This window comes from Aquarana catesbeiana, linkage group LG09, assembly GCF_042186555.1.
Source record: "Aquarana catesbeiana isolate 2022-GZ linkage group LG09, ASM4218655v1, whole genome shotgun sequence".
Classification (NCBI taxonomy): Eukaryota; Metazoa; Chordata; class Amphibia; order Anura; family Ranidae; genus Aquarana; species Aquarana catesbeiana.
The window spans coordinates 308,745,670-308,768,260 of NC_133332.1; the positions used below are offsets into that span (position 1 = coordinate 308,745,670).

At 43.7% G+C, this 22,591-nt stretch overlaps 1 protein-coding gene across 1 annotated transcript in view; it reads left to right on the top strand.

Moving 5' to 3' along the window:
* The window catches only part of LOC141108718 (Krueppel-like factor 5), a 59,327-nt gene extending 51,557 nt beyond the window's left edge, over positions 1 to 7,770 (top strand). The window contains exon 4 of the mRNA XM_073600599.1: positions 1,644 to 7,770. Coding sequence (XP_073456700.1) covers positions 1,644 to 1,822 — 179 coding nt within the window. The 3' untranslated portion in view covers positions 1,823 to 7,770. The remainder of the gene's footprint in view (positions 1 to 1,643) is intronic.
* Positions 7,771 to 22,591: the final 14,821 nt, after the last annotated feature.

A 22,591-nucleotide genomic window follows, 5' to 3' on the forward strand; every position in this document is an offset into this window, starting at 1 on the left:
TGGTCTCCAAGTTGTAAAATAATGTTGACTGGGATGGAGAATGATTCTGTTATCAATAAAGTGTTGGCTAGAGAAGTGGAAATACGCTCATCCATAGTTCTAGAACCATCCCAAAGGTGTTCTATTGGGTTGAGGTCGGGTCTCTGTGCAGGCCAGTCAAGTTCCTCCACCCCAAACTCGCCCATCCATGTCTTTATGGACCTTTCTTTGTGCACTGGTCCGCAGTCATGTTGGAACAGGAAGGAGCCATCCCCAAACTGTTCCCACAAAGTTGGGAGCATGGAATTGTCAAGAATGTCTTGGTATGCTGATGCCTCAAGATTTCCCTTCACTGGAACTAAGGGGCCAATCCTAACCCCTGAAAAACAACCCCACTCCATAATCCCCCCTCCCTCCACCAAATGATTTGGACCAGTGCACAAAGCAAGGTCCATAAAGACATGGATGAGCGAGTTTGGGGTGGAGAAACTTGACTGGCTTGCACAGAGTCCTGGCCTTAACCCAATAGAACACCTTTGGGGTCAATTAGAGTGGAGACTGCAAGCCAGGCCTTCTTGTCCAACATCAGTGCCTGACCTCACAAATGCTCTTCTGGAAGAATGGTCAAACATTCCCATAGACACACTCCTAAACCTTGTGGACAGCCTTCCCAGAAGAGTTGAAGCTGTTAAAACTGCAAAGGGTGGGCCAACTCAATATTGAACCTAAGACTGGGATGCCATTAAAGTTCATGTGTGTGTAAAGGCAGGCGTCCCAATACATTTGGTAATATAGTGTATATATATGAGAAATCAAATCTTTATTATTTTTTTGGCAATAACATGGTGTGGGTGGGTTTCTGCCAGTCATAGGCTGTGTCACACCCCCTCCAGCCTGTGTCTTATCATAAGAGGGAGGTGAAGCCTCGATCAATCTACACTACTGTTGGGGGGCTTTGATGTGAAAGGGGATTGAGGACACTGCTGTAAATGAAGAAGATGCGTGATGTGAAGGGGGGGTTCAGAAGACTACTGTGAAGGAGGAACTGTGATGTGAAGCGGGGGGGCTGTGATGTGAGGGGGGAAAATTCTGGGGACAGGACCTCCGTGAGTTTTAATTCAATACCCCTTGTGAAGAACAAGGGTAGGATGCCCTGGAAGAAGAGGAGCCAATGCTGATGCATCTTTGGCATGAATGTACCAAAAATGGAGTACAGGCTCTGGTCTCCCAAAGCATCTCACTCCTGTTCCACATTGAATAACTAAAAGACAACCCTACCTCTTAGGCGTTGAAGAAGGGGTTTAACAATAACCTCAAGATTTTACACCAACAAATGGACATTTTTAAAACCTTTATATATGGCACCCACCTTCCAAAACATCTTACCTTTGAAGGGACCAACAAATTCCATGGTCTCTCCAAGAGCTGATCAGCCTTCGAGCACCTTTTCCCACACCTTTTCTAACCTGATGCGTTAACTACATGAGGAAGTGAAGGTGAGTAATTGCTGGGAAAGAACAGGAAGTCTGAGAGAAAGCAAATGATAGCGGCAATGAAATGCATCATTTTTTTTTCCTGCCTTGGTAGAGCAATTATAGAAGGCTCTTATTGTTTGCGTAATTGCAGTAATTGTACTAACTGTCAACATTTCATTATTCTGGCAGGTGAGAAGCCCTACAAATGTGCCTGGGAGGGATGTGACTGGCGGTTTGCCCGTTCTGACGAGCTCACAAGACACTACCGTAAACACACAGGCGCCAAACCCTTCAAGTGCGCAGCTTGCGGCCGCTGCTTTTCCCGCTCGGACCACCTTGCCTTACATATGAAAAGGCATCAGAACTGAAAAAAAAAAAACACTTTCTAAGAAGTCAGTTTATTGTAAATAAGGCCTAGAGACATTTAAACGGGAGTTCTAAATGAACAATATGAATAAAGCAAAGCGAATAAACTTTGTGACGTCCTCACGTAAACAAAAAAAACACCCAACGACGACTTTAACTTTTATTATGGAATTACGTCAACACTTTTTTTTTCTGAAAGCCAACGTTTATTAGAGGAAAACAATTCATTTGTCTACAATGTCTTCCAGTTGACGCCATGCCTTTCATTGTATGGAGGAATTTTGAAAATGCTTTTTAACGGTAATATCCCTAGAACAAAACTTTGGCCAACCAGGCATCTTTTAAAATGTTTCCTCAATGGGAAACCAGTTGTAGTTAGTGAAATTCAACAGAACTTGTTCTGCAATGTTGAAGACGTCTCATTCCTCTTCCAAGTATCAATTCTAATCAGGACTGGGACAAGGGGTGGGGGGCTGGGCCAGAAGGGGCAGCTGCCCTGGGCACAGTGGTATCATGTGAGCTGGGGGGGGACCCAGAAACGGGACAAGGGGTGGGAAGAAGGGAACGCTGCCCTGGGCGCAGCATGGATTGTAGGAAAGAACAGAAGAGGCGCCTCCAGGTTAGAGCCAGTTGCATTTAATATATTACAGGTGCACAAATCCACTTACATAGAAGAAAAGGGACTTCCAGCACATGTCCTCTTTAGTGTGGCGTCCATCCAGTGCTTTTAAGCCTGATTACAGCTTGTCCATGTGTAGGGAGTCCTGTCCAGCAGGATTTCCGGATGATCTAGGAGAGCTGGGACCGAGGTTTGGCTCTGGTCAGCGGTGGAACGCAGGCGTCGGGCGCGGTGACGTCACAGGCAGTCGCAACGACGTTTTCGGGCATAGATTGTAGGAATGGGGGTGCCACAAGTTCCTTCTACTATAAGGCTGAATAAAGTAGGGACAGCGGCATCTCTACTTCTGTCAGCCCAGCACTCGAAGCAGCAAGAGAGAGCTGGGAGGAGGGGCAGGCTGTGTTCTCTCTCCCCCTTCTCCTCATAAGCTCAAACATAATGAAGGGGGGGGGGGGGTTGCGCAATTTGCCATCTTTGCCTTGGCCACTGGATGATCTTTTCCGGGCACTGGGAGCGCCACTTAAAAAGTTCCTGCTGCTACAATCTGACAGGAGTTGTGACAGCAATATCACTACTCCTGTCTGCTTAGCATGGGAAGTGACAAATAGAATCAGGAGAGCAGAAGAAAGGTGGGAGGAGGTGCGAACTGTGCTCTCTCCCTCCTCCAACTCCTCCTCCTGCCCCTGCAGCGCTACTGCATGGGGGACTGTCAGATCGGGACTGTACAGGGATTCCTTACCTGGCCCCGCCTCCCAGCAAAGAGGCAATGGGGTCGGGTATGGAGACCCTGGGGGTCATATATTTGTACTGAGAGGGGTGATTTCAACAGGGGGGATTTGTACTGGGAGGAAGGGGAATTTTTGTTTGGGAAAAATTTTGGCTTGCAGGGGTTATCATGCAGATTAGTGCTTGATTTTTTGAAGGGTTTTTTCCTTTTGGGGGGGGAGGGGGGGTTGCTGACATATAATGCTTATACATCTTGGATGGGGGTGCAGTTTGGCATCTTCGCCCTGGGCGCTAGATAACCTTGTCCTGGCGCGCATTCCAATGAACTTGAATGAATGATAAAATGTCTTCAACATTATGGAACAAGTCCAATTGATTGTAACTAACTACTACTAGCTTTACTATGACCTGGATGAATATGAACCTTCACAAATTTCCTCAATGGATAAAAGCAACACCAAAAGTGGACTTCAGGATTCTGCAAGCCTATGTTGTGCATGAACAGGTTGAAAGACAACAATCACAGGCTTATTCTATTGCACAGATAAAGATTCTGTTGAGCAGCTTCCCCTTGCTGTAATAAATACCCTTACTGGTTTATAAATGGTGCTGGAACACTGTGTAAAGTAGATTTAGATTTGGCATAAACAACACCTTCATGGTGTGCTATTAGAGATCATCAATGAAAATGGTGGCACATCTGAACTTGGGAACAGTTGGGTTGATGAGACTTCGACATAGCAAGTTGTAACTTATTGTAACGAGAATCAACCCATACATTGTCATATCAACTTGTGCGTTCAACAGCCAAAAGGAGAACTGACTTGTATGAGTTTTCTATAGAGAGGAAGAACATTTCTGTTTACCTCCATGCAAGACTGAAGCTGACCTTATGTGCCTAACATGATCCATCTTTTTTTGTAAGTTGATGTAATAGGAGAACATAAATGGAAAGGAGCACATCTTCTGCACCATAAGCAAAAATGTTACGTAAGCTTCTTCATTTTTCATTTCTGTGGACATGCTGGAAATTGTAATCCAAAATAATTCTATCCAATAACTGGGTAAAAATGAATCAAAGGGCAGAAATACTCCAATTTGTGGTACTGTGAACACATGAACAAATAACGTGTCTCTAATAACTGGATCTCAGCTACACTATATGGCCAAAAGTCTATAAAAGATGGACACCTGACCATCACATCTGCTTGACCTTTCTAGATATCCTTTTTCAAAACCTTGAGCACTGACATGGAGTTGACCCCTCTTCTTTGCAGCTACAACAGCCTCCACTCCTCTAGGAAGGCTTTCCACAATATTTTGGAAAGTGTCTGTGGGAATTTGTGCCTTTTCGGCCAAAAGATAATTTGTGATGTGTGACCTGGCTCAAAATTCCTAATAATCCAATGGTGTTCAGTGCAGGCAATTCAGGTTTCTCCGCACAAAACTAGTCAAAAATCATGTCTTTAAGGTCAGGCCAAGTAATGATGTTTGAGGAGAAGACCTGGTTAGTGTTTCCAATTCATCTTAAAGATGTTCAGTATGGTTGAGGTCAGGACGCTCAAATTCCTAACACATCAAAGTGGTCAAACCATGTCTTTATGGTCAGGTCAGGTACTGATGTTTCAAGATCATTTGTGATGTGTGATGGGAAGACCTGGCTCAAAATTCCAACTAATCCAATGGTGTTCAGTAGGGTTGGGGTCATGGCTCTATGTAGGCCACTCAGGTTTTTCCACACAAAACTCATTAAACTGATTAAAATGTCTTTATGGAGTTGGCTTTGTGCACAGGTATCACAGTCAGGGGTCAGGCTAGGAGACCAGTAGCTTTGGCAGTAGAGAGACTCCCACCGACCAGCAGGATAAGTACAGTAAAGTCACCCTGATGGATGGCCCAGACTTACCTGAGGCACGAGGTCTAAGCACTAACCAGTATTCACCAGAGTTCCTGATGGTGGAGATGGCTTTTGCTGTGTGATACTACCAGGTCACTATCCTCAGGATCGCGTCCAATGGGAGATGAGCAAACAGGGGTCCAATAGCAGATAGAGCAGGTAGGTATCAAGCAGACGTGTAGTCATTAACAAGCTAAGGTCAGTAACAAATGATTGCAGGTTGGGATCAAGCGGAAGCATAGTCAAGGAACAAGCCAAGGTCAGTAACGAGTAGTAGTGACGATAAAGATGGCAGCAAAAGTGAAAGTTGCAAGATATTGGCTGGAGAAGAGCACAATAACCTGGCGAACAGGAAGGGTAGTGACATGGCTTAAACAGGATGTTCATGGGAGGAGCAAGGAATTCAAGGTTCACCAGAAACAAGACAGAAATTAGGTTTCTCCAAGTAATCAGGCAAGGAGCTGTCCAGCATCTCAGGGGGCTCAAGAAGAAGATCTACTGCTAGGTGTAGCAGAGGTTGTGGGTTCAGATCCCAGTCCTGACAACAGGGGTGCAGTTATACTCCAAGGGGCCTTCATCAAACTGCTATCACAAGGTTGGAAATGCATAATAGTCTAAAATGTCTTTGTATGCTGCACCTGAGATTAATCCTTTAGAAGGGTGTTCTAATACATTTGGCCATAGAACAGATGTGCTGGTCAGTTTTCCAAAGCCATTTAGTGTACTGCAATCATGACATGTAATCTGTACTTATAGATTGTCAAATGAACTTTAGTATGGATAAAATACACGTACTATACTGTCAACAAACATACTTTACAAGTGTCATTTACATGAAAAACCGACCTGTAGAAGTTATTATAGCAAAACAAGGACTGTAAAAATACATATGCATTTATGTTCTCTTCCTGACCACTTATATAAAAGAAAGTGGTGTGCTGTGATAGTCAAATTTTATAGATACTGCTGTATATGTCGCATTCACTGCTGACTTCAAAATGTCACGAACGAGGATTGAAAACGTAATGGTGAACAAGGATCATGGATTAATGTTTCTATTCAGACCATTTTACAAGATCGTATGTAACATTGTCTCATTTATCATCTCCAAGTGCCATTTTAAAAAGACCCTGTCACTAGACCATGGACCAAGTAATGGTGCCTCCCAGTTGCCTACCACCCCAGCAAAGTATACCCACCAATCCGCACTCCCTCACAGACCCATAAATCAATGTTTCTATTCAGACCATTGTACAAGATCATATGTAACATTGTATCATGTATCATCTCCAAGGGCCATTTTAAAAAGACACTGTCACTAGACCATGGACCAAGTGATGGTGCCTCCAAATTGTCTACCACCCCAGCAAGGTATACTCACCAATCCGTACTCCCTCACAGACTCATAGATCAATGTTTCTATTTAGACCATTGTACATTATCATATGTAACATTGTATCATTTATCATCTCAAAGTGCTATTTTCAAAAAGACACTGTCACTAGACCATGGACCAAGTGATGGTGCCTCCAAATTGTCTACCACCCCAGCAAGGTACACTCACCAATCCGTACTCCCTCACAGACTCATGGATCAATGTTTCTATCCAGACCATTGCACAAGATCATATGTAAAATTGTATCATTTATCATCTCTAAGTGCCATTTTTAAAAAGACTCGGTCACTAGACCATGGACCAAGTGATGGTGCCTTCCAGTTGCCTACCACCTCAGCAAGGTATACTCACCAATCCTTACTCCCTCGAAGCCTCTTGGCTGCAGGAGTCCACCCCGCGCAAGCTCCGGTGTTGGGGTTTACTGGGCCTAGATGATGGTCACTGCCTCCCCTGTGGAAGTGTTTGGACTTGGCTATTGGCCACTCAGAACCGAGCACAGTAACATGAAAGAGATCCTATACCCAGAAACGCTGCCCCATTAAAACCGTAGCATGAGAGTTCTGTTGGATTGCAGAGGTAGAAATGGATTGTGAATTAGGGAGTATATCTTGCTGGGGTGGGCTGTCAAGAAGTCACTGTTGCTCCACCCTAAATGGACAAAATGACAGTTTCTTTTTAAAGTGACTCCACCTCTTTTTAAAAATGCTTTAAAAAAAAAAAGTCTGCCTGTAAAAGAAGACAGTTAATACTTACCCATCCTGAATCCTGGCCAGACCCACAAATTTTCTCTATAGAAGAATCATAAGTATCCAACATTTCCGGGTGTGTCAGGTGCGTGGTCCTACAACGTGTGCTGTGTTTTCTTCCTCCAGCCTCTATTCACAAGTAATGGTGTAGGGCGCCAGCTGATGGAACCACAGTGCTTGGTGGAGACTGGTGAATACAGTCATATGACCCACATGGAAGTTTTGGATGCTGAAGATTCGGCCATAGGCCATACTCTTGGAGAGAACAAAGTGAGGAGTGATAACTATTATGAGTCTCCTTTTGCAAGGGGCAGTTGTTTTACAAATAAGGCAACTTTAACATTTTAACGTTCTTTTGAAACTGAAACAAAAAGAAAGAATCCTATAAACTTTTTTGCTGCCCCTTGGTAATGGTGGACATTTTACCGACTCTTCTCACGCCACAGGCAGCACCACAGCCAATGTCTGAGTATTGTTTAAATATTTTTTTCCTTTTTACAAATTGAAATGAAAAACTTGTAAATTTTATTTTTTATTTTAAATATTAAATAAATAATTACACAACAGTCGCATTTTATTATTATGTACAGTCTTTTTGCCTTTAAAAAATCAACCCCAGTGAATACCCGCGTAATCGGGGTATCTGTAGGCAATTGTCTTCTCGGGTCCCTCTTTGGTGCTCCTGGCCCCTCCCTCCTGTTGAGTGCCCCCACAGCAAGCTTGCTATGGGGGAACCCGAGCCGAGTCACAGCTCCCTGTGTCCATTTAGACACGGAGCCCCGTTTGGATTTTGATTGACAGAAGCTGGAGCCAATGGTGCCGCTGCTGTGTCTTAGTCAATCAGGAGGAGAGTCCCGGAAGCCTGAGGCAATCGTGGACATCGCTGGACAGAGATGGGGCTCCGGTAACAATTAGGGGGGCTGAGGGGGGCTGCTGCACACAGAAGGTTGTTTTATCTTAATTCCTAGAATTCATTAGGTTAAAAAACCTTCTGACTTTGCAACCACTTTAAGGTCAGGTCAAATAATCATGTTTAGAAGAGAAGACCTGGTTAGCATTCCAGTTCATGCCAAAGAGGTTCAGTAGGGTTGAGATCAGGACACTCATGTTCCTCGATGCCAAACTGGTCAAACCAAGTCTTTAAAGTCAGGCCAAGTAATGATGTTTGAGGAAGAGACCTGGTTAGTGTTCAAATTAATCCATAAGATGTTCAGCAGGGTTAAAGGTCAGTACACTCAAGTTCCTCCACACCAAACTGGTCAAACAGTGTCTTTGTGGTCAAGCCAGGTACTGATGTTTGAGGAGAAGACCTGGATAGCATTTCAAATTATCCCAAAAGTGTTCAGTATGGTTGAGGTAAGGGCACTCAAATTCCTCCACACCAAACTGGTCAAACCATGTCTATATGCTCAAGCCAGCTACTGCTGTTTGAAGTGAAGACATGGTTAGTGTTCCAATGTATCCCAAAGGTGTTGAGTAAGGTTAAGGTCGGGATACTCAAGTTCCTCCACACCATACTGGTCAAAGCATGTCTTTGTGGTCAAGGCAGGTACTGATGTTTGATGAGAAGACCTGGTTAGAGTTCCAATTCATCCCAAAGGTGTTCAGCAGGGTTGAGGTCAGGACACTCAAGTTCCATGTGAGCTGGTTTTGTACACAGGGGTACAGTTATGCTGGAACACAAAAAGAGCTCCACCAAACTGTTACCACAAGGTTGGAATTGTACAATTGTCCTAAAAAATTACATTTTATGTTGTAGCATTAGCAGTAACTCTAAATGGAAACACCTGAACTTAGTCTTTTGAAAGCTTACCATTTTCTCGGCCATATAGCTAGATGTGATGGTCAGGTGTCTACCAACATTTGATCATACAATGCAAATATCAACCAAATTCTGCACTAAATTTGAGTTGTCTTTTCTTAGACCTTGTAAAAATATTTAGCCTTATGGCGACCATTTTTTTCTAGTTTACTGGCAGCAGCCTATAGGTAAGCAGCAAACAAAAAAAAAAACAACCTATTGTTAAGAGCCTGTTTCTTACTAAAATCAAATAGGTAAAAGGTATAAAGTAGTATTCTTTCACGGGATATGTCTACCATATTAGGTTTTGTATATAAGAAAGCCGCAACTCATAGCCTGGCCACTCTGTCCGCCAAGTGATGTGACTCACAGTGTTGGAATGTAAATAGTGACAACAAGGACTTAAGAAGCATACGCCCTACAGTCATGTCGAGATTTGTTGTGTGACACCTAGCCAACCAGGATTGCTGAGTTTATGAACACAAGAAAAATGCAAGGTTCATTTTATTCACTTTCTAAAACCCAATTAAACTTTTTGTTTAAATCAACTAAACTTTTCTCAACCAGGGTTCATGGACACCTTGGGGTTCCTTCAGAGGTTTCTGGGGGTCACTTCTTTGATGATCACCAATGTAAGAGGTCACTTCCAAGCTGACCACCAATGTGAGAGGTCACTTCTAAGCTGACCACCAATGTGAGAGGTCACTTGTACGCTGACCACCAATGTAAGAGGTCACTTGTACGCTGACCACCAATGTAAGAGGTCACTTCTACCATGATCACCAATGTAAGAGGTCACTTCTACCATGACCACCAATGTAAGAGATCACTTCTACAATGATCACCTATGTGAAGGGTCACTTCTACGCCGACCACCAATATAAGGGGTCACTTCTACAATGATCACCAATGTAAGAAGTCACTTCTATGCTGACCACCAATGTAAGAGGTCACTTCTACAATGATCACCAATGTGAGAAGTCACTTCTATGCTGACCACCAATGTAAGAGGTCACTTCTACAATGATCACCAATGTAAGAAGTCACTTCTACGCTGACCACCAATGTAAGAGGTCACTTCTACAATGATCACCTATGTAAAGGGTCACTTTTATGCAGGCCACCAATGTAAGGGTCACTTCTACAATGATCACCAAGCTAAAAAGTCACTTCTATGTTGGCCACCAATGTAAAGAGTCACGTCTATGCTGGCCACCAATGTAAGGGGTCACTTCTACAATGATCACTAATGTAAGGGTTCACTTCTATGCTGGCCACCATTGTAAGGGGTCAATGATATGCTGGGCACCAATGTAAGGAGTCAAATCTACAGTGATCACCAATGTAAGTGGTCACTTCTACAATGATCACCAATGTAAGGGGTCATATCTATGTTGGGCACCAATGTATGAGGTCACTTCTACAATGATCACCAATGTAAGAGGTCACTTCCACAATGATCACCAATGTAAGGGGTCACTTCTACAATGATCACCAATGTAAGAGGTCACTTCCACAATGATCACCAATGTAAGGGGTCACTTCTACAATGATCATCAATGTAAGAGGTCACTTCTACAATGATCACCATTGTAAGGGGTCACTTCTATAATGATCACGAATGTAAGGGGTCACTTCTATGCAGCCACCAACGTAAGGGTCATTTCTACACTGATCACCAATGTAAAGAGTCACTTCTATGCTGACCACTAATGTAAGGAGTCACTTCTATGCTGGCCACCAATGTAAGGGGTCACTTCTAAGCTGATCACCAATGTGAGGGGTCACTTCTAGGCTGATTATCAATGTAAGGGGTTACTTCTACAATGATCACCAATGTAAGGTGTCATTTCTATGCTGATCACCAATATAAGAGGTCATTTCTATGCTGGCCACCAATGTAAGGGGACACTTTTTTGCTGACCACCAATGTAAGAGGTCACTTCTACAATGATCACCAATATAAGGCGTCACTTCTACACTGACCACCAATGTAAGGGGTTACTTCTACAATGATCATTAATGTGGGAGTCACCAAAACACGGACCATCCATGAAAGGATCACTACAGTTTTCACTGCCTGCATTTCTTTTCTGGCCATTCTTAGTATTTGTTTTATGTCATGACTATTAAATAAACCCCATTCTTTATTCTTTTATTTAAAGATCTCTACAACCTGCTGATAACGTTAATGTACCATGAGCTTTAGATCTAAAAATCTTTGTGGGTGTTCCCTAAGACCTGAGAACTGTTTCAAGGGTTCCTCCAAGGCTGAGAAGGGCTATTCTGGATCCATCGAAAACAAAAGTGGGGCAAAGACCTACGCTTGGTTTTCTTTAGAAAGCAGCTACAGCCTGAGTAGACAGTTCCCCTGAGTAGACAGTTCCCTGTCAGCATAGTGCAGAAAAGGGCCATTGCCTTCTGGGGGGAAGCAGTGGTCTGTCTGCAGAAGTCCAACACGCCACCTGCTGAGTTAGAGCTAGGGCTCAACAGTCATCACCATTATAGGTCTGATTCAGCAGAGGGCTCGTCAGAGCTCTGCAGAGAGGACCAAAAAAAGAGATGTTCTGTTCCATGGTACTAACACATTTTCTGTCCTAAGTTGACAATGCTGCTTAGAGGTCAGGCAGCCATCTTGAATGCACTCAGTTGAGCCAAATAACTTGCCAGCATGTCTTTGGTACGTGGGAGGAAACTCACGCCAGCAAAAGAGAGAGGACATGCAAACTCCGTGCAGATAGCAGATAGGATTTGAACTGAGGACCCCCCTGCTACCAAGCAGAAGTTCTAAACACTAAGCCACTTTGTTCTTTGGTTTAGAAACAGTTATAGTAGGAAGAAGGGTAAAAGTAAAGCCTAGCTTTATTTGTATTTTAACAATCAATAAACGCTGAATTTTTACAACCTGGAGGAAAAGAACATACTTTATGGATAGGTTGACCTACGCACAAGGTTACTGTAATATGAATATCTCTTCAATGCCATCCTTTCATACAGATGACAATGTCTTACCGCTTGGGTTAAACATTACTTAAAAGCCTTTCTGCCAATAAAATATATAATAGCAGTGGCGCTGGCCTCTTCTTTCACGTCTCTTCTCCTTCAACCCTATAAAACTAGTTAAACATCACCCAAGCTGACGTTTTCCATAAGCTTTGCTTTACTTGGTTCTCAACATGATGAATTGCTGTGCTAAATACCGTAGGCAAGTGCAAGACAAGGTCCTCTGGCACCCTCTGCTCAGGTTGGGGAAACAAGTCTTTCCTCATCCCCTAAAGCGGGCTTTCTCAACCTTTTTACCAAAGAAGAACCCCTAAAATAATCTTTAGTTTTCGAGGAATCTTTACAAATACCAATTCATCAGGGCAAAAAGGCCTCTTACTTTAGTGGTCAGAATGCAACCCTTTGCAATAGTGGTCAGAATACCATCCTAACAAAAATAATTGGGTCATGCTGCTGGCTTTGCCAACTGACATTGGTCCTGGAACTTTGCAGGCATCATCAAAGAGATGGTCAACCAACCACAGCTCAAGGAACCCCTAGAAACCTGTGGGAGAGCCTTAGGGTTCCATGGAACCCTGGTTGAGAAAGGCTGCCCTAAGGAAATGGAATTCCCTCTAGACCAGGGGTCTCCAAACTTTCTAAACCAAGGGCCAGTTTACCATCCTTCAGATTTTAGGGGGGCCGGACTGTGGCCAGCGGGATTTAGAAAATTCCCCAGCATCAGTGGGGGTAGACGATGTGCCAGACTTGGTAATTAGTCGGAGTAACAAAAATTACAAAGCGCCTGTGGTCAGTAGGGGGAGGAATGCCCCATCATTGATGTCAGTGGGAGAAATGGTGCCCCATCGTTGGTGTCAGTGGGAGGAATAGTGCCTAATCATTGCGATCAATGGGAGGTGTAGTGCCCCATCATTGGTGTCAGTGGGAGAAATGCTGCTTCATCGTTGGTCTCAGTGGAAGGAATAGTTTCCCATCGCTGGTGTCAGTGTAGGGAGTAGTGACCCATTGTTGGTATCAGTGGATGGAATAGTGACCCATGGATGGTGTCAGTGGAAGGAATAGTGCCTCATATTAGTGGGAGGAACAGTGCCCCAAGGGCTGGATGAAGGCACGCAAAGGGTCACATCTGGCCCAGGGGCCACAATTTGGAGACCACTGCTTTAGATCAATGATCTAAAACACTGGTCATCAACCCTGTCCTCAGGACCCACTAACAGGCCAGGTTTGCAAGATAACTGAAATACATCACAGGTGATATCATTTGCTGCTCAGTGATTGCGGTATTCTAGTCTGCATCTCCCCAAGGTAATACATAAAACCTGGCCTGTTAGTGGGCCCTGAGGACTGGGTTAATGACCACTGTTCTACAATATTACTTTCTGTAAATTTTAATTGTTTTGCAACATATCAAGCCCTTCAACCTACATTTGTGGTTTGGGGGGGCAATAAAACCCCATAGTTCATTGTGGCTTGCGAACAGTTGCCAAATCACTTAAGTGGCCCTCGCTATGTGAAAGGTTGAGCACCCCTGTAGAACATTATGGTCCTGATCCCTGAACTGTATACCCCTGCACAATATACATTATGTTGCACGTTATAGTCCTGCCCTCTGCACTGCTTACACAATGTTGTTACAAAGTTAACAAGTATTCAACCATTACATTTGACAAGCATTCTTGATTCTTTTCCAACACTTCAAAACCACAACAAAAACACATCATAAATGCTATAGGTGCGTTAACGAGTGTTGATACGTTCTTCATAATCAACAGATGTGTGAAGGAGCCCTTACATAGCCTTCTCTCCTCTCATAACAGCAACATGATGAGTAGCTACAGATATGAACATGATTACGATTATCGGGATTAAGGATTAAAGCGTCTTTTACAGTGCCTTGAAACAGTATTCATACCCCTTGAAATTTTCCACATTTTGTCATGTTGCAACTAGAACCTCAAATGTATTTTATTGGGATTTTATGTGATAGACCAACACAAAGTGGCACATAATTGTGAAGTGGAAGGAAAATGATAAATGGTTTTCAATTTAAAAAAATAAAAATATGTGAAAAGTGTGGCGTGCATTTGTATTCAGCCCCCTTTACTCTGATACCCCTAACTAAAATTTGGAGAACCAATTGACTTGGTCACCTAAAAAAAACAAAAAACTAGAAGTCACCTAATTAGTAAATAGAGTCCACCTGTGTGTAATTTAATCTCTGTATAAATACAGCTGTTCTGTGGAGCCCTCAGAGGTTTGTTAGAGAACCTTAGTGAACAAACAGCATCCTAAAGGCCAAGGAACACACCAGACAGGTCAGGGATAAAGTTGCGGAGAAGTTTAAAGCAGGGTTAGGTTATAAAAAAATATCCCAAGCTTTGAACATCTCACGGACCTCTGTTCAATCCATCATCGGAAAATGGAAACAGTATGGCACAACTGCAAACATACCAAGACATGGCTGTCCACCTAAACTGACCGGCCGGGCAAGGAGAGCATTCATCAGACAAGCAGCCAAGAGGCCCATGGTAACTCTGGAGGAGCTGCAGAGATCCACAGCTCAGGGGGGAGAATCTGTCCACAGGACAACTATTAGTCGTGCTCTCCACAAATCTGCCCTTTATGGAAGAGTGGCAAGAAGAAAGCCATTGCTGAAAGAAAGCCATAAGAAGTCCTGTTTGCAGTTTGCTTGAAGCCATGTGGGGGACACAGCAAACATGTGGAGGAAGGTGCTCTGGTCAGATGAGACCAAAGTTGAACTTTTTGGCCTAAATACAAAATGCTATGTGTGGGGGAAAACTAACACTGCACATCACCCTGAGCACACCATCCGGACTGTGAAACATGGTGGTGGCAGCATCATGTTGTGGGCATGCTTTCTTCAGCAGGGACAGGGAAGCTGGTCAGAGCTGATGGGAAGATGGATGGAGTCAAATACAAGACAATTCTAGAAGAAAACCTGTCTGCAGTCTCAAGTCTGCAAAACAATATATTTACTTTTTTAAGCAGAGACCCTAGAGGATAAAAATTTTATGTCACACTGTATTTGCGCAGCAGTTTTGGAAAAAAATACACTTTTTGAATTTTAATGCACAAAAAACACAATAGAATACCCAATTGTTTGTAAAATATAAATGATAATATTACGCCGAGTAAATACGATACCAGACATGTTGCACTAAGCTATGTAGGGCACGACAAACTACATACAGTTTATTATCCATAGGCGACGATTTAAAAACCTTTACGGGTTACCACTTTAGATTTACAGAGGAGGTCTGGTGCTAGAATTACTGCCCTCAATTGGACGTTCGCAGTGATACCTCACCCGTGTGGGGCGATCACTGTGCGGCACTGATGCGTGCGTTCATCTTTGCACGTGAGCACGGGGGGGGGGACTTTTTTTAATTTATTTTTTTCTATTTTTACAATCACTTTTATTGTTATCACAGGGAATATAAATAGGCTGGATCATTTGTTGTTACTTTCAATAAATTATTGCAAATTTGCCTTTCATTTGATTTTTTCATGCAGAAACAACCTCGAGGCCGCACCCAGGGGTAGCAGCCCAAGCCCCCAAAAGGGGCTTCCCGCCACCTTCCTGTCAAGTTGGGCAAAAATCATCAGAAGAGAACTCTTCCAACCCACCCCCTCCATTACTTAGTCATTGACCTACAACTGATTGAGTCAGTACAGCGCAATCTCCAGCCCTTAAAGGGGTTGTAAACCTTCTGGCAGTGACAGGCCCCTCAGCCCCCCATTTTACTTACCTGAGCCCCGTAATTCCCTTGGCGGAAACCCGCTCTCCATCTCTGCACTGGGTCCTGGCTCTTGATTGGATAGATTGATAGCAGCACAGCCATTGGCTCTCGCTGCTGTCAATCAAATCCAATGACACGGGCGCCGGGGGGGCGGAGCCGAGTCCGGCATTCGTGTCTATGGATGCAAATGCTAGATTCTGGAGCGCATCTGCATGGTAACCCCCCCGGAAGAGTGCTTCTCCTAGGGGGTTATCTGATGCGAGGAGGAGAAGCGAGAGCCGCCGAGGGACCCCAGAAGAGAATGATCGGGGCCACTCTGTTCAAAACGAGCCGCACAGTGGAGGTAAGTATGTGTCAGAAACCATGAATCAGACCGAGACAGAAGTACAGTTAATCGCACTTGTTTAATAATAATGAAAACGGTAAACAGAGTAAGCGTAGTCAATACATAACCAGAGTTCAGTAAACAGATTGGGTAGTCAGCCAATGCCAATGTCAGAGAGCCGGAGATCAACGTAGTAGTACAGCAAGCAGGATCAGGAGCCAGAAGGGACGTCAGCCAAGCAAGTCTTCAACAGGAACGCAGGAGATAGTCTCTGAGATGTGACCAAAGGCGAAGGCAGAGATGAAGTGAGCTGGACGGTTTTAAGTAGCCAGGACTGATGAGCAGATCATCAACAGCTGAGTCACTGTGGAGAGAGATAGGAGCTGGCAATTAGCCGACAGCTGAGCAGCCAGCTCAGAGAAGGAAGGGCTGAGCCCAGCTATGACAGTATGACATGTTTGTTATTTAAAAAAAATAAAACACAAAGGTTTACAATAACTTTAAGAGCTGTAATAGCAACAGGCAGTGACAGGTACTCTTTACTGGGAGATCTAGGGTCTATTAGACCCCAGATCTCTCCTCTGCCCTTAAAAGCTTTGGATCATACCAAGATTAGTATGATCAGATAATTTTTTCAAACACATAAGGATTTGTTTACTGTAGAACTGCAAAGCCGGAAGTCATTAAAAGCCCTCAGTTTCCTATGCCTTCCAGTCTCTGATTAGCTCTATGGTCAGCCGCTGGAACCTCTGGCTGGACGCTCGGGTCTCCCGGTGGGATGGGAGAGCCCAAGAGAGCCGCAGAAGGCTAATTAGCCACTAGGATTGCTTTTTTACGAGAAAGCCGACCGCCGGCTGACCATATACCACCGGTACACCGCTGGTTGTCAAGTGGTTATATAACACCAGCAGCTCCAAAAGGGGACAATCTAGCCTCCTACCCAGGTAACAGTGTGCAAGTGGGGTGCATGGCAGCTCTCAACAGAACAGGGGGCCAGAAAGCAAAATTAAAAAGTGAAGTCTATGTTGTCCATGGTCAACCGCAGGAGGCAAAATGTAAATGTTTTTAGATGTTCCATTAAAAAGTGATAACCCCTTAATTGTAGCCTCTACATGCCAGTAGCATAACAACTCTTCCAAAGTGTATACCACCTCCTGTAACCAACACCCCCCATATTTAGAAAAAATACACCTGTAAGAAGGGGCCTAGTGTTTGACTAATTTTGGAACCCAAGTACAATGCTCTACCCCAGCTCCAGGCCTGCTAGAACACGGTCCCACCTGCTGAGGGCAAACCCTCCTGCATCTTGTGCCCTGCTCCTTGCCGTAGGCCTTCTCAAGACATTCTAGGCCATAGACCTTTATATCCCAAAGAAGGAATGTTCACCCAACAAATAGCCTTGCTGCACTTTACTGGTGTTGTCCAGAAAACAGCATTACAGTCATATCACATCTCTTCCTTCCGGCTGCTTGCCAGTTAACTTAGTGGAGCCGAGTACTGGAACTCATTCCGGAATTAGGCTCCAGGATACAGCCCAGACCTGTCGGACTCTGGGACTTGGTTGAAATTCCCGGAAGGAGAGGTATGCTCCTGGGGACACTCCAGGAAAGCAGCCTTACACAAGGATCTCCAATTTGGCTTGAAAGACATTTTGGAATCCACCTTGGCCTCCACTTCAGGGACAGAATGACTACAGCAAGCTCCTCCTGCATACAGGTCCACTCCACCCGGCCTCTTGCACTATCAAGGGGCCTACATGCTCACAGGTGTGGGGTGTGTAGCTCTGTGTCCCCTCCTCATCTAGCTTATATGTGGTTGCACTGCTTTCTCATGCCTGACATCACTTGGGGGATGGCTCTAACTAGAAGGGGCCTAATGCTTACCCTGTTTCCCCGAAAATAATACCTAGCGTGATTGTCATTGATGGCTGCAATATAAGCCCTACCCCCCAAATAAGCCCTACCCTGTTTCCACGAAAATAAGCCCTACCCTGAAAATAAGACCTACAAGGGCTTTAACTAGGGCTTATTTGGGGGGTAGGGCTTATATTGCAGCCATCACCGACAATCACGCTAGGTCTTATTTTAGGAGAAACAGGGTAGTGTCACTACCTGTTGTACCAGACACTATTCTGGAACAGAGCCACCCAGTGGCAAAGAGGCTAACTGCACCTGCCTACACAATTCCTCACTGTACAGTATTATCCTTAGCAGGTGGTCAGGTCCTTTCGGCCAACTAGGGGATATAAGGACATACAAATAGGCAAGCCTTTGAGTAAGAGCAGTAAGAGACCCCTGGAAGAATCACTGGTTGCGTTGGGTTCCTCGGTCTTCAAGAGGGTGATTTGGATTGAAAGCTTCTGCACTAATTGGCACACCCTTGCAATCATATTTTATGTCCAAACACTGCCCGGCAGACCAGAAAACACAATAAAATTTACAATGACAAACAGCAATGCCCTCAGTTATAGATAACCACTAAGCACAACAAGTAATGAGTTTCACTGTATCTAGGTAGGTCTAGAGAAGACAGTTCACAAATACAAGGTACTATTAGAGTATAAGTATACTCTAACGTTAAGTAAGGCGTTTCTAACTTCTTTCGAGTCCAATTAGCCCTATACCACTGTCCAGTGTAATATAGAGTCTTCCGGCGTTGGGGCCCTTAAAAGTCCAACTGGAGAGATTTACAATCTACACATACCTGCAAACGTTCAGTCATAGTGAAAATGCAACTGACCTTTACAGGTTGCATATATTGAATATGATCAAGGTGAAAATAGCAGAAACTAGAGAGAACATATTTTCAGGTATTCAGGTTGACTCTTATGGGAATCAGTGCAAAAAAAAAGGTTACAGATAATATTTTTGCTATTTCATGTTGGTGTGCGTGGGATCCAGTGTGGGACGGAGTGTGGGAGAGTATAGAGAACTGCGATTAGCACACGTTGGCCTGTCAGTATTGGCTCACTTTGAGTGCTTCTCTCACTGTGCAAACAGTCTAATGGCTGTTACTTAATGTGTAAATAGTTTACATTTTATCTGCTGTTAATCGGAAAGCTAGAAATAATCACAGAGGTGACAGAGGGCACTCAACTTCTCACGCATCTTAACAGGTTACTTACATGACGTTTACAATGCTGATGATGGACAGAATAGTAATTATGATAAAATGCTATATATGTATTTACATATGTAGAATTATCAGTGCTAGATGAGGCAAAGAAACCACCTTCCTGGTTCTACAGCATTCCCCCCCCCCTGGCGGCCAAACCAGTAAAGAGTAATTTCCCTGTTGGCAAGGGGCTAATGGCATCAATCAATCAGCAAGCCATCAGCAATATGGAAACAAGCGCATGGCTTCTTTGGTTCCTAGAGATCTTGGTGCTGATGAGTTTCTGACAACTACAAGATCGCTATTAGTGTGTGAATGGCGCCCATGCTGAGCGAGCAAAGTCCTGTGCGTTCATCTGCTTTTCGTTTCAGAAGGAGGAAACCATCTTTGTTCTTTGTTCAGCCATCATTCGAGGTCAGCATCTACTTTATGGACCAACCTTCCTCAACCAAGGTTCCTTCAAAAGGTTTCCAGGGGCTCCCTGACTACACAAATAATGTAGTCTTTCTTAAGTAGGGTACCTCCTGAGGTGGCTAGGAGCACCCATGCAGAGTGAACAACCTCCTGTTTTGACAATGCAGCAGGGCAACCGCTCGGCACGGGACCCAGAAGCTAGTGGAGATCACCGTAATAGCAGTATCTGCTACAGTGATTTCCAGCTTCCACAGGGATCCCACAGGTATAGCAAATACATACTTACATTGGTCCAAGCTGTAAAATTTGCCATACCTGGAATTCAGCTTTAATGCTCAAAAGGATGACAGTACTCCCCCTGAAAATGCTTTCATCTGGTGCCCTCTCCAGAAGGATGAAACCATCTTTGTTCAACCATCATCCAAGGTCAGCATCTACTTTTTTGGACCAACCTTCCTCAACCTGGGTTCCTTCAAAGGTTGCTAGAAGTTCATTGACTACACAACTAATGCAATCTTTCCTAACCAGGGTCCCCCCAGAAGTTGCTAGGGGTTCCTTGTGATATGAGCAATTTCTGCTTCTCAGATAAGAGAACGCTGACACCGATAATGTTTTTTATCTACCTGTAAGTGGACAATACTTCCTACTGACCACCACAAATGTAAGGGGCATTCTTTCCACTGCTCATCACACAAATATACCATGAGCTGTAGATATAGTAAATTTTAACTAGGGTTATCTCAGACCAGAAAATTATTTCAAGGGTTCCTCCATGTTAAAACGGTTGAGAACGGTTGAGATTACAAATAATGTAACCATTATTTGTATTGGACACTTTTATTCCAACTGTCCACTGATGTGAGGGCTTTTATACCACTGACCATAAATATAAGAGGCCTTCGCTGCTGACCACCAACATAAGGGGGACCCTTCTCCTCTGACCATCGAAGTAGAGTATACTTTTCCACTGACCACCAATGTAAGAGTGACCCTTCTCCAATGACCATCGCTATAGAGTGTACTTTTCCGCTGACCACCAAAGTAAGAGAGACCCTTCTCTACTGACCATCAATGTAGAGTGTACTTTTTCCACTGACCACTAATGCAAGGGAGACCCTTCTCCACCGATCTTCAACGTAAAGTGTACTTTTTCTACTGACTACAAATGTAAAAGAGACCCTTCTGCAATGTCTTTTGGTGTAGAATGTACTTTTCCACTGGCCACCAATGTAAGGGACACCCTTCTCCACTGACCGTTGATGTAGAGTGTACTTTTCCACTGACCACCAATGTAAGAAAGACCCTTCTCCACTGACCATCAATGTAGAGTGTACTTTTTCCACTGACCACTAATGCAAGGGAGACCCTTCTCCACCGATCTTCAACGTAAAGTGTACTTTTCCACTGACTACCAATGTAAAAGAGACCCTTCTTCACTGACCATTGATGTAGAGTGTACTTTTCGACTGACTACCAATGTAAGGGACACCGTTCTCCAATGACCATTGATGTAGAGTGTACTTTTCCACTGGCTACCAATGTAAGCAACAACCTTTTCCAATGACCATCGATGTACAGTGTACTTTTCCATTGACCTCCAATGTAAGTGACACCCTTCTTTTCTGTTTATTGATGTAGAGTCTACTTTTCCACTGACCACCAATGTAAGAAAGATCCTTCTCCAATGACCATCCGTGTAGAGTGTACTTTTCCACTGACCATCAATGTAAGGGAATATTGCGATTTTCATTGTCTGCTTTTCTTTTTTTGGTCATTATTAGTGATGAGTTTTAGTTCGTTCTTGGGTTCGGTCCAAGCTCAGAAGTTAGCTGTCATCTCTGAGCCAATGAGCATATGAGATTCCCTGCCCCACATCTGATGTGCACAAAAGGGTGGGGATGCTCATGACATCACTGATCTACTATGGGCACATAGCCATATGAGCTCAATGTCATAAGAAGAAGGAGTGGGGGTTCTGTAGTTCTGGCACAGTTCCTCTCCTAGGGTGACAGCGCTGCCCCTCCAGTATAGTTTGTGGTGTCACTTACTATACTGGCAGAATCTCCAGGTGTAAAAAAAGGGGGAAAAAGCCAGAAAAGAGAAAACTAATTCAGTCATTATCTCTAAGGACAATATGTTACATTTTTGTTCTGTGGTTTGAATATGCTTTCATTGTTTGCCACATATTTAGAAAAAAATGTATGTACAAAAATCAAAGCTAGACAATCTTCTTCTAAACAGGAGAAAGGCGACTCACTTCTCTCTTACTTTTTACTGCCACCATATTTGGGTTGGGAAGTTCTTTTCATAAAATGTGTCACTATACACTCCCTCAAAGAGGATTCTACTTGGATTCCTGCTTTGCTCTTCCCCAAACAAACTTTTTTAGGCAATGAAATAATCCATCCTTCACACCAATCATTGCATTAACTGGAAAAACCCATTAATCTTCCAATATTGATCAAAACATTCCTCCTTCACATATCCGTACCAGTGTGCGAAAAAAGTCTTCACTTAACCTGCTGTAAAAAATATCTACGTATTGGAAAAAAATGAGCAAAAAATTAACACTCGCAATAGAACAAAATAAATGATTTGAATTATTCAAATATTTCTGCGCTTATCACGAGCAATTAATGATGTTAAAAAAAAACATTAAGGGCCCTCTAAAAATGCTTTTGCTACCAGGTTGTATAGCTATGGTTATAGTTCCAATCTTACTTTTTCAGGGCTCTCAAAGCAACATGAGAAGGTTTCATTAATATTATAGGCATTTAAGTGTGTGTGTGTGTCTGGAGGTGGGTTATGGAAGTAAACACAGGAAGGGAGAGTCATGGTAGTATGGTAGGTGTATGTGTGAGTGGAGGGGTTCATAGCAGTAAAGGTGGATGGAAGAGGCAAGATTCATGGGAGTATAGAAGGGGGGGGGGGGATATGGGAGTAAGGTGGGTGGAAGGGGGAAGATTCAT